General features: G+C 36.9%; 2 protein-coding genes across 3 annotated transcripts in view; one reads left to right on the forward strand and one right to left on the reverse strand.

Moving 5' to 3' along the window:
• Positions 1-117: 117 nt before the first annotated feature.
• Positions 118-13,697, reverse strand: part of LOC112592432 (UDP-glucuronosyltransferase 2B17-like) — a 32,432-nt gene continuing 18,852 nt past the window's right edge. The window contains exons 1-5 of one of the 2 annotated variants that reach the window (XM_025336481.1): positions 3,717-4,026; positions 2,007-2,914; positions 1,293-1,506; positions 601-820; positions 118-465 (exon numbers count right to left, since the gene is read on the reverse strand). In XM_025336481.1, the coding sequence (XP_025192266.1) occupies positions 216-465; positions 601-820; positions 1,293-1,506; positions 2,007-2,912 (1,590 nt within the window). In that variant the 5' untranslated portion in view covers positions 2,913-2,914; positions 3,717-4,026 and the 3' untranslated portion in view covers positions 118-215. Of the gene's footprint in view, positions 466-600; positions 821-1,292; positions 1,507-2,006; positions 2,915-3,716; positions 4,027-13,697 lie in introns of those variants that run through there. The other variant, XM_025336482.1, reaches the window with a different exon arrangement.
• Positions 8,455-13,697, forward strand: part of LOC112592431 (C-Maf-inducing protein-like) — a 32,004-nt gene continuing 26,761 nt past the window's right edge. The window contains exon 1 of the mRNA XM_025336478.1: positions 8,455-8,948. The gene's annotated coding sequence lies outside the window, so the exon portion shown is untranslated. The remainder of the gene's footprint in view (positions 8,949-13,697) is intronic.

Consider the following 13,697-nt stretch of genomic DNA (forward strand, 5'->3'; position numbering starts at 1 on the left):
ACTGTTTATTATATTATTATATGGATGTATAATTTTGTTAAAAATTACATTTTAGCTTCAGTGATAAACTCAACAAATTAATTTAATATATTTTATGAATATAGTATAGAAGTGATATTATAATAAAATGTGTTATACATTTTTTATTATACCTAATAATATGTACATTTTAGTTTTGGGTATTTATGGATTTCATCAATCGCGTTACGAGTGTGTTATAAATTAAATCGTATACATTTTTTTATTCGTAACGCTATATAAAATAAAAATATAAAAATCAACAGTCCGACGCCAACTACATCTAATAAAAAATATTGATAAAAATCATAATCTATTGCCGGAGATGCGGTATTGGTCGCATTGCCGTGTGTGATGACATATTCGGTCCAAAACACAGCTGTTTCCAGTGGACTAGTTGGCCTGTCCCTGAATCTTGCAGACAACTCGGATGCCTTTGACCGGTATCTTAAATCAATTTCACAAAGTTATAATATTGTGTACATATTGCAATGGTTAAGTGTAAAAATAATTTATGATAGTAATTGGTATGTATTTAGTGTTGATTTTAGGGGTTATAAATAATATCAAGCAAAGGCTCACTTGCTGTCCGTGACGATGGCTTGAATGCTTTTGATCAGTTTTTGTGTGGTGATCAGTCGGTGATCGAGTCTGATGGCTATGCCTTTTGCAACACAATTGGCGACGTTTGACTGTTGATCGCCGAACACAGGTATACCAATCATCGGCACTCCAAAGTACACGGACTCCATAACGCCCATGAGGCCACCGTGCGTTATAAACATCTTGATGTTCCTGTGACCTGTGAAAGCACAATTATAATAATTATAACTATAATAAAACGCGAACACAGTAGTTTTGTATTAATAATAGCCTATCCACAACGCCGTATGATCAAAATATAATATATTATGAACAAAATATGATATACCAAGTGGTGTATAATACGGACTCAGAATTAGGACGTTTCTTTTGGTATGTTAGCAGTTATTTTCTTTTAATTTATAACGATAGGAGTTTTAACCTTTTTCCTCTTAAATCAAATGAATAACACTCTAAAATGGTCGATCTCAGTGTTATGCTATAACCGACAATCGTATTTATATACGGTTTTAAATTTTTTGTAGTGTAGGTATAGGGATGTAGAATTTACTCAACCACCACATAGTTTTTCTCAACAAATAGTCATACTTTAATGTATTTCAATTATATTTTGTAGACGATATAGTATGCAATTATCAGTATAACGACTACGTTTCCGTCGTGAGTCTTACTCAGAATCTGCTGTTGGGGCATCCATTTGGACACTTTAATCCGTTTGGATATCAATTCACCCTCATATTTCCATAGAACGCAATACGGTAGTGCTTCGAAAGCCTGCACGAACGCCGTTGTGAATTGAACTGAAAACGACGATCCCTTCAACAACGAGCCAAAAGACACGTAAACGACGCCTTGGTCACACAAATCGCAGTAATCTGTCCATTCCTATTACATCACCAACACATAAAAATTTAAATAAATAGTTTGTGACTATATAATTATGTGATAGGGGGTTTACATATTTTATTGAGTGAATTTACTACGAGATAGCCGGTCACTACCAATGTCGTTATGTGGGAGATGCGCACCGCCAGACAGATCGTTAACCGGTCGCCACCCGCTGTATTCTCTTTTAAAACGGAATATACGAATGTCCGATAGACAAACCTTGGATAGCGTAACACTTCAGATTGTATTAAATTGCTTCGTAAGACCCGGTTTTACATACAAACAATGATGGTGTTGTATTCCAACAGATACTTCAAATATTTTCAAAGATAAATAGAATTTGGTCGTCAATCATCTTAACTTGGACGGTAGAAGTTAGTTTTTTAAAACGTTTTCACATTCCTAATATAATTTAATGTTTCGAATTTTTTCTATCCGTTCCCCTCGAGATTCCACTGCACAATACGAGTTTACCGTGAGTATAGGCAGGTACTTACATTTGCCGCGTTTTGCAGTTCCGCGGGCTGTGTGATGTGCAAGCCGCCCACCTCTATCGCGTTGGGCACCGTTGGACGGGGCTGAGACAGGCTGTGGTGGCCGTTGACCAGCACGAGCGCGGTGCGCCGCCGCGCTATTTCCGGAACGGACGGCGTACCGCGCCCGAAGTGCCGCCGGACCAGTTCGGTGGACGGGTCGTCGGAGAAGGCGTGGTAGCCGACCGCGCCGAAGTGCGTGGCCAGCGTGTTGATTAGCCGCTGGACGAACGACATGTCGTGGCCGGTATACTCGAGCAGGTGGTTGACCAGGTACGCGGGGTTCTGCGGGTTGGCCACGCGCCGGTTGAGCTGCGGCGAGTAGTCGGACGTCCGGACGGACACCAGCGGTGCGTCGTACGCGTGCGCAAACGCCGCGAAACAGTCGGTGGAGAACGCTTCGGTGAACACCACGTCGAATGCGCCGGGCCCGCGGATCAGCGCACGGACCCGCGGGTGCTCGAAAGTGGCCTCGCACACCCGGTGGTTCATCTGGCACAGGTTTCGGAGCCCGGTAATCGGGTCCACTTGGTGCTCGAACTCATCGGTCACGTTCATCTCGCTGATGACCGGCGGCAGCGCGTCCGACACGTCCACGTCCACGTACCGGCCCGCGCCGCCGCCCCTGTCTTTGCGTCGCGGGAACGGGCTGATCACGGTCACGTGGTGACCGCGCTGCGACAGGGCGACCATCAGCGGTTCGACCATGGCGAAGTGACTGTAGCCGTTGTACGGGAACACGGCCAGTACCCTGGCGCCGTTGGCCGCGGACGTACACGTCAGCAGCAACGCCGTAACCGCGGTCACCGCGGCCGCCCGTAGCCTTACCTCCCAATGACCAGTGACGGGTTTTACGACTGCAGCCGCCATCTCTGTGCGGAAATGATATTTATGTTAGGATTACGTTATTTATATACAATATCATAAGACCACGAGAGGCAAAACTTCGTTATAAAATCGAATTTCCAGGAGACGTATGCCCCCGTACAGTCAACATTTTCATAAACGCTCAAAAGACCGCCCAAAAATAGGACTAATAGTTTTGGAGAGAAAAATACTCTACGCGTGATCAGATGTTTACGTGTGTCGATACATTACGCAGTACTCGGCTAGTGATGCGTGGACCGCCCAGGGGCAAAATATTTATGATGTTCAAAGTTACAGTTATTTTTTATTTTACTCTTATATTTGTTCTTCAAAATTTGTTTCATTGGGTCGATTGCCCAGCTTTAAACGTTGGGTACACACCGCTCTAATACGAAAATTCGTAGGCAATTTTGATTGTTTATTATTTATTATAAGAGTTAAAATGACACATAACTTTTGCACACTTAATTATTTTCTGCGCTATTAGATTATATATAACAAAAAAAAATAACAATATTTTTCTATCATTTCTTTCGTTTTAAAGAAGCAATAAAACTATCGGAAGTCGTTTTTGACAATAGCACAACCCTTATTTTTATTCGTTTGACATTTAGATGCGTTTGAAACACTCACATTTCTTTTTTAATATGATAGTACAAGAATTTTATTTTTGACTGTGGAAAAATGGTTAAATAGAAATGGGATGATAATAAAAAGTATAAATGTCTAGTCCAAGACTGTGTACGTATATTATTTATAACAAAAAAAAAATATATATATATATATCTAGTGAAAAAACGCACGTACTTGTCTTCGCATTCTCGTTTATTACCAGGAAATTAGACGTCCCCTGTAACTTGGATGATTATTGCTGAGAATGATTTTCGTAGAAATTCCGATTCACCAGGATAGAGTGTGATGAATAAAAAGAAGGTTGTATATTGACACTGCGACAGTGTACCTCAAATATCATCTGTAGTGCAGTCTGTTTCACGAAGTCAACGACAAACGCACACTGCATGTGTAAATACTGTATCAGTTTAACGAATCGTCCGTACGGTTGTATCGCGGTCATTCGTTGTACCAGTTATGTAAAAACACGTCGACCCGGTTCTAATATGATATAATATATTGTAAGTAGATACATAGTATTAGTATATACTATAGTTTGTTAAGTTTTAATTTAACACGCAGTGCCGGATTTATAATTTGAAATTCACAATAATTTTATTATTTTGAATAATATTAAGTATTTAGTATTTTCTAAAAAAAATTTGGAAGCCCCTTTTCTGGCTAGGTCATGGTTTCCTCTTTCCCCTCTAAGATCGATTCTGATAGTGTGTGTATAAACTTATAAGATCCAAGTAAACCTTGGTAAATCATACCATTATAGTCGTGTGATGCCCTGCATAACTATTTTTAGTGTAAGTGTGTAACTACTGTACATGAGTACCTATATCATATATCTACTAAACGTATTACATAATCTATACGTTTGTGAATCGTTATTGCAGCTACGCATTATACAATTATACAATAATATGTTAGGTTAGATTTAAAATAGATCTCATATGCATCACGTTTAATGGCAAACACCATAAAAAGTTATTTTATATTTATCATATTGTCTAGTCGACAATGATATCACTGGGTAAGATACGAATTCGACGGAATAAAGATGAAGAGGCTCATCTAAATTCTGGCATGGATTAATTGCGCCTAAAACAAAATTTTTATTTAGGGTTAGTGTACCGATTTTGCTTGTATTTAAATTTTCCTATCTTCAAATATAAAAATATTATTGTTCAATCTAATTCCATTAACATCGACACAAAAATGCTTATAAATTAAAAACTTATTTATTGATTAATTAATTACTGGTTTAAGTGACTAGTTATAATATATTTTATAACAGTATCGGGAATTTTACAAAACATTATTATTATTACGCACATTTAATCGTAGGTACAAATATGAATTTGAGTTATAGACGAAAATAAGGTTTCATTTTCGTTGGATATTTATCAGCCTAATAATTGTTTCATTACACAATATATACTGTATTATATATATATGATATCACATTAACACATTGATGATATAACCGTTACTTATATCTTTTTGTTTAGTATTAGTTCGAGTTGTTTGACATTACAATATGGATTGTTTTAAGCAAGCTCTTAGTGAAAAAGGTAAACCGTTGTTACTTCTCGATGAATTTAAGTTTCGAAAATGTACTAAATCAAAAAATGAAATTAAGTGGAGGTGTACAGTTAAACCATGTCCTTAAAATTTATTATTTGATGAAAGTGAAACAGTGCTTTTAAAATCTAACTATAATCGATGTGTGTATTAATTTTATATATAATTATAACTAATTAATAAGTTTTCATTAAGTATTTTAAAATGTATAGAGCGCAATTGTTATTTGTTATATAAAATAGTAATTTTAAACGCAATAATTGGTAAACTCTCGTAAATTACACCGTTTGCGACCTTTTTTCATGTATATTCTACCAATTCATTTTTTATTTGAAAAAAAATCATTATTCCATCGATACGTTTTTTTACCTGAAAAAACATCTTCAGAGTCTAAAAACTAAAAATACTAATCCAGTAGCAAATTCTAAGCCAGTCACCTACTTTGGTTTTTATTTTATTCTTTTCCGTGTGGTTAGAGTTTTTTAAATATTGTAAAATATATTTATCATACATTTAATAAGACCAATAAAATCTAAAAAATTACCATATATCTATAAATAGTTCAATAAGTGTGCTAAAATGTCTTGAAAATTATGCCATAACTAGTGAAGTAGAGAACAGTAATAATGGTGAAATTTTTATTATCTATGGTTATTTTATTTTGTTGTCGAAAACTGGCGTTACGTAAAATATTCTTGTTGTTCCTTCTCTTCTTAACTTGATTAAATTGAAATGTACCGAATATTTTTTGTTAAAGTTTTAACTATAAATCTGATTAAATAGGTACCATGGGTCATCCTCAACAATAAAATTAGACATGAAAAACAAAAATAAATTATTCGTTATTGTGAAAATATATTTTATGCTTCGCTTAGATTCTAAAATATATGTTAACGGTAATCAAACATTACATGCATACTGCTGGTGAGTTAAGTGGCTATACCCAGTGTCTATTTCAGATTTTCTATCCGGGAAGGGGGATATCATACATTTTGAAGGAGGTATAATAAGATAAGAGCAAATAATGGAGGGAAGTAAAAATAAATCTAAATTGTATACACAATCATTTTTGTAGATTTTGTTCACACAAGAAGTGAGCTTAATTAATAAGTAACTGCATGTACAACAATACAACCTATAACGTCTAATCATAATATTTATTTTATTTTATTTTTGACGTAGTAAATCTTACATTTTTTCTGGGGTGAGGGGGTAAACATTTTTTTTCAGAGGATAATACCCCTCCTCCCAGTTACCCCTCTGAAATAAACACTGGCTACATCTACTCTCTTCTCCAGTATACGAATAGATGATAACCGTGTTCGGTAATGATGAAACAATAATCGCATTGTATTTCTGTGGTGACTATAGATAATTTTCTATTGTTATGTATGGCGGGTTTAGGGTATAAACTGCAGTATAGGTACCATGTTTACTAAGTAAGAACGTTGCACCGCAGTGCAGTGGTGTGTGATATATCAATTTGTAACGTTCGTTGGAATGTAGGTAATTCAAAACAAATTGTATAAATTAAATTCATTATAATTGCGCATAATAATAGAATAATATTGTATCAGAATGAACATCGACCGATTGTTGGCGACAATAAATTTCGATATCTGCGGTAAAGTCGAAAAACGCGAACGCGACCCACATTACACCACCACAGGGATGCCTCGAACTACGCAACGTATCTATACAGCATAACGATGGGGTTTTGCCTAGAGGTGGATGTAGTCGTCGTGGGTGGAAGGGTATGTACAATTTATAAATTATTATACACGGATCCACATCAAAGGGGCTCATCTGCAGCGGGCAGGCGTCCCATGGCGTCTTCGGTGGTCGGGTGGCGATCGCTACTGCAGCAGTCGGCGAGCGAGTGTAGTATAATATACGATATGATTCAGCAACCGTGCTCACCCCTAATTTTTCATTAAATAATAATTTTTTTCAAATTTTGTCTTTTGGAACTTTTAAATATATTTTAAGATTATATTTTCGAATTTTTAAGATTTCTTGTACTATTTATGGAGTGTTCTGCGGCGATAAAAACTTTTGTTTTACAAATGAGAACTATTTTTTTACTATAAATTATTTATTTTATTGGATAATTATATGTTATTATTTTTTTTTAATTTTGATGTACCGAAATATGATTTAAGACGAACAAATAGCTTTTTAGTTATTAAAATGTTTAAATTAAGGATAATAGTCCTGAAAATAGTTTTATAAAAACATAAAATAGATGTAATATCAGATATAGTATATTTTATTATATTATTTGGACCATTTTAATGAACTATAAATATATTTATCGATTAATATAGATCATTAAAATTTCAAAGCAACCGTAGTCCCTATATTTTTCAAACTCATTATCACGGAATTATTCTTTAGTACTCAGAGTTGAACAACTCAAAACCTACTAATTGTTCGTATTTTGATTTCGATACGTCAAGATTTTCAGGAGAGTCATTCGCCAAGTAATTAAACGGTAGACAAGGCAGGTCGCGAAGACAAGAGCTCGCATTTCTACGGGATCATTCCTCGAGTCGTGGAAAAAAAAATCTCAGATCGCACTCGAAAATACGGACGTCAATATTTAAAAGTTCAAAATCAAATCCCGAACGCTGCTGGAGAAAAGCCGGCAGGGGCGGGGAGGGAGTGCGCTCGGCAGAATTAATACCTGCGACGACGAGATGGCGGTGAGAGGGGGTGAAAGCGATTGGTCTGCACCATTATACGGCGGCGTCGTGCGGTCGAAATTGAGTAACCGGCCGCCGTCGCGAGTCGATTCGATCGTGCTGGGAACGCCATCTGCTCGTCAAACAGCTGTGCGCGCCTCTGCCCGTCGGCCCTGGGAGGCCGCTGGCGCGCGGCGGCGTGTTCCCGTCCGATCGATTTTCGCTCTCGAGCGGCGCGGTCGATGCTCGTGGCGCTGACCGGCAGCGATGGCAGCAGCGCGCGCGTGCACCGTCACAGTCCGGGACTGGACCGCCGCCGCCGCCGCGAACTCGCGACCGACGGAGCCAGACCGCGCGCACGCAGCACCGTACACCGCCGACCATCGTAGATCCGCGCGCCGTACAGCCACGTTCACCGAATCGTTTTTCACGCTACAACAGTCACTGTTGCTGCCATTGCAGGCGAAGGATTAAAAACATCGAGATTTTCGTGCCAGACTCCCGCGGTCAAATCGTGCGCCGCGCACCGCCAAGTTTCCGGAGCTGGTGGCGCCTCGTTTGCGCTCGTTCAATCGCCGTCCCGCCGCCGCCATGCCGACCCGCTCGCTGCCGTATACGCACGTCATCTACTATTATTATTATTATCGTCAGTCAGGCATCGTAGCGTCGTACTGCAGAGCCGACAGACCGCGCACACAACCGCGTCCTATATCACCGGCGGCGTGGACGCGGGGCCTCGAACACCGTCCGTCGTCGGACTGCAGCGAGCAGAGTCCGCTGGCCCGCGTCCGGCGGCGTGCGTGCTCGCTTCGGCCCCGAACGCGCTAGCGAGCGAGGGCGCGCGCGCACATCGCCGCCGACGGCGCACGCAGTGAACGCGCGCGCGCGCGCGCGCCCCTCTCCCCTGTCTGCTCTGCGGCGGCACACTGCACTTGGCGAACCACCCACGACCACCCCGGCCATCCCTGCGCCGCGCGTTCGTGTGCCGGCGGCGCCAAACACGGTATATAATACGAGCGGCACGCGTAACAAGTATAAATGGTAAACAATGGCCGGCGACCAGTCCGGGCGCAGGTAAACGCATCGGCCGCGACCCGACGAACAGACGTGGACGACATCATCGCTGCTGCCGCGGCCGCCGCCGACGTCGCAAGTACGTATTCGCATCGTGTGTATATTATTTTGTATATTGTGTAAGCGACATCGAGACGTGTACCTACACCGCGGTCATGTCTATGCGGGTCGCAATAATTATGTGTGTCATATCATTATTGTAATAACATTATGTATACTCGTCGGACGGCATAAAGCGGCGGGACCGCATACGACGCGGCGACGTCCTGCGCTCGTCGTCACCCGGTACCGCCGGCGTTGCTACATAATATCGATGAATGACACCGCATTACGACTTTATAATATAATATCGTTGTTTGATCAGCTGCTCTCGTTTTGATGTTGAAATCAATCTCTAGGCCGTTCGCGTCGTAACGTTTCGCGTTAATTTTTCTTTCGTCGCAGCCCCGTGTTATTATCGTATAATTTTGGTAACGAGAGACGTTTGTGTTCCGCTTAAAATTTTACCGTCCCTGCTGCACGAGATAGGTAGATATACTATAGACATGTAGAGGTACCTACGTGATAATAATTTATCATGGCCAATCGGGCGCCGCGAGTATGGTATTATACGTAATGTGCCTTGTTAAAATCAATTTAAAACAAATAAATAGGCCGGGTGTATACATTTTTTACGACACGAGCGGTGTTTGATTCGGAAAAGAAATATTAGATACCTGCGATGACAAAAAAAAAAAAAAAAAATTAAAAAATATTCGATTTCCCCGCAGGGTGATTATAGCATAACTAATGAAACCGTCGAGAGATTTCCCCTCATATCTCCTTAATTATATCATAAAAAAATATGTCACCGCGAGTCGACAAGTATTCCATTATTCGATATCCTTATTTATAGATAGCTGATACTCTAAAGATATTTCAACTAGCCAATAGACTTTTGTTGGAATTTGAGACGATACTGGTATTTTTTTTTAAATCGATTGTTAATAAATATAGTTTTAATATTTTAGTTAAGTTGGTTATTTCAAATGTCAAGTGTATTCATGACCAAAATCAGTCCCAAACTATAAATAATAATAATAAGAAGAAATATTCAAGAACTAATTAACTGTCATCCCCAAGAGATCTCTAACCTTTTAACGGAATTAACATAATTAATTTAGTATTATAAACAAATAATTTTTATTAATCTTCGTATTTGATAAACTCCATAAATTAGGATAATTTTTATTTATAATAAATATCTTCTTACATAGAACTTTTGTTATACTTATATCACCTTATATACTTTAATATTGAACGTAATTATTACATAGTTACTATGCATCACTTCATTAGGTATATCAATACTTAAACACATATTTTGTAAATAGTTTTACCTTTTATTTATAAAAATATTAACTGTAATTTTGTAAAAATACTTAATAAAATACCATATTATGTGTCGAAAAAATGTAGGGTAGGTATATTAAAATATTCATTAATTTAGTTGGGGTACGCGGTTCACTTACGCTTCTCTCTAAATCGCTCATTTAATAATCATGATGAAAAACCGATTGCCTTATATTTCGTTATTATTATTGTTGATCGCAATTCGTGACACGCAGTGATTTCGTTTGTGGGACGAGGGCGATGGAGGTCCCAGACTTTCGACCGATTAGACGATGCGGGTCTCCCGGCTGCCGCGTTCGCCGCCGTTTCGAGGGAGGTACGCCTGACCTCGACGTTGGGTTCGGGTCGTATCCGAAATCTGTTCACGATATCGTTCTGCACGCGAGCGTATAACGTTTTACTGGCGACTAACTGACGCTGAACGCATAACGTATATTATGTTCTATTTTGTCGTAGGTATATCGTATCTCGTATCATATACCTGTCCTAATATCATATATTATTTATTTATATCTGCTCATTGAATTGCGCATTTGGTCTGTTGCGCTGATACAAATATTTTACGCCTCTTCCCTGTGCGGTAGTGTTTGACGCGATTTATTTTTTCATATTTTTCCATGGATATTTCCGTGGTGGTTATTTGTGGCGTACGGGTGTCATATTTGCGTTCATATTTAATTTCTGCAACGATATAACTTAATAATGGATTTGACGTCATTGAAATTAATATAATATAAATGTATATGTAATATGTATATAATTTATATAATTCCTACGTCGGGCCATTTGAAAATGTGTGTAGTCGTATAGTGTATATAGTATAATGTATTTTGCACTAACGTCTCGACTCTCGACCGATTTATAGACTTTTTAGTTGTATAATCTCACTTATACGATTAAAGTGACAGATTCACTCGATAGAAGTGAGCTTATAATATGAGTTAGGTTTTAAATAAAATAGCGGTTTTATAATTGTGTGGAGGTAAAATGGAAATGAAACGTGTGTATGATGTGTGTTTCTATGCGCATTCATAGCTTTCTAAGTTCTAGTAAAACTGATATCTAGCAAAGGGGACGATTCGTATGAAAAACCATGTTAACATCTTGATGTTGGATCAATTTAATTAATCAATAGAATTTGATGTTCATATTATTAATGTAGGTTGTTGATCTTCAAACTAAGTGTGGACGATTGTGAATGACTTGTAATAATCTGTATTGTTTATAATAAATGATAATATTGTACAGTGTGGTTAAGAAATCTCGCTCATGGATTTTTTTTTGTACGGACCGTGCTAATAATAATTATTGTTTATCCAAAAATTACATACTAGGTACTGATATTATAGTGGCGAAGGGAAGTTTTTTGAAATACATTTAGATAAAGAAAGAAGTTTTTTTTGTGTGGGGAGGAGTTGTGACCCCTTAACCACTCTCCCGCTATACTGTTTGCGCGCCACTGATTGTATCATCTTAATTATCTTTGAGGTAAATAATATGTCTAAATGTGATTTTTTAGCAGTAATCCATATCATATTTATGCCATTAAAATGGAATTTTCTTATCAATATTTTTTGAAAAACAACTGTATATATCTATGTAATTAATTTCTATATAAAACACTACCTACAGACACAGTGATAAATTTTGACTGAATTGTTCGTTCAATTTTATCGTTTTATATGTCTAGTTTGCTGTGCATGTATTTTTTATTTCCTCATTTTGAATCGATAAATTTTATGTTAAATTTCCGTATTGTTGAAATTATTTAATACAAAATCACAGTTTAAATTATTATTATTATGTTCATACGTCGTATATACTCTTTAATATACTATCTGTATTACAAATATATCTAGTGCTTTTAGAAGGTTATTGAGCAAGACAAGAGTATAAGTTTTGAACTCTACTACTCCACTTGGTATCGATGATATTTTTGATTTTTCAATGATTCGATTTTGTTAAATATAATATTATATTAAAAATAAATTACTAAGAAATAAGTCAATAATAATAATGTTTGCATATATAATTCCTATGTGTTCAAGAAACGTCTGATTTAAAAGTGTAAACGTTTGAATATGAACGGAGAAGGACACAGTTATACTTTCCTGGTTAATATGTTAGAGAGTGGGTTGTATCCCTTTTATATTATGTGTACCGTACAGTGCATATGTACACTGTAAAGTTATGTATCATGTATGTAAACACATTACGTTATTAAGATGCAATTACTTTTATGCACGACCTTTGTGAGTCAGACCATTACGCTCTATTTGACTTTTCTATTCAGGACTATAAATTAACAGTACAATCAAACATACACAAACAATTATATTTACACTATACAGGGTGCAATAGAAATAACTAACAATCGATTACATTTGCTAGTTATTTCTGTTAATCCTGTACATTTTTCTATAGGTATATAGTGAAACCACAACGGTCTAATTCAAAGTCTCCAGAGACGATTTGGGATACCCCGAGTATTACTCGGGATGACCCTACATATTGCTTACTATTTAATACATATAGGTACAACGATATTCCCTAGGTGAATGTAAAACGTATTTTTCTTACACACAAACTTGGAGTGTACGAAACGTATGTATACATATATTGTACATTCTATGTTATAGTTCTAGTAGAAAAATTGGTCATTGTAAACACTGACTAAGCGTTGTACGTGCCTATACAAAATAAAATGCATGGAATATTTGAGTAGCATAAATTATTAATATTTTTTTCCACGTAGACTAGTCATTATATACAATGATAAAACTGGCGTGGTGTAACTTCTCTTAACACTAAGAACTAACTATAAAACGCTTTGTATATAATTTATAATTTATGAAACATAATATTAAACGTATATAAGTTTTTATTATAATTATGAGATTATTTTTTTTTTTATTGATTATGATGTATTGAGGGAAGTATATAAAAATAAATAAGAGACACAATTATGTTGTATTTGAACTTATGCAAATCATGTCAAGAAGCACAATTAAAAAGAGGTTATTGGTTAAATATATTATATATGATTAGAAATGAATTCATGTTGCCAAATAGACTTGATTGACGTGCAGACATAGTCTGATGGTGATTATACATTTTTTTTAGTCTACCAAGACTATTATTTAACCGAATTTGTGAACGTACGCACTTACTCATAATTCATAAACGTGTTAAGTATATTGCGTATGTATTATTGGATACGGGGAGATGCAAATTTAAAGCTGTTGGCGTTTTATGTAACTCCAAATGTCATAATGGCAACACATGACAAAATAAATAAGTATTTAAATGTATAATATTTTAATATTCACTACGATTTTTTTTGCGACACATGTAAAAATTAGTATACATTTTTTTTCACTTGGCACCGTCAGTACTGGCTATTGTATATAATGTCTAGTCTACATACATAATTATT

The sequence above is a fragment of the Melanaphis sacchari genome, unplaced genomic scaffold (genome assembly GCF_002803265.2).
Source record: "Melanaphis sacchari strain LSU unplaced genomic scaffold, SCAv2.0 Contig174_pilon_pilon, whole genome shotgun sequence".
Classification (NCBI taxonomy): Eukaryota; Metazoa; Arthropoda; class Insecta; order Hemiptera; family Aphididae; genus Melanaphis; species Melanaphis sacchari.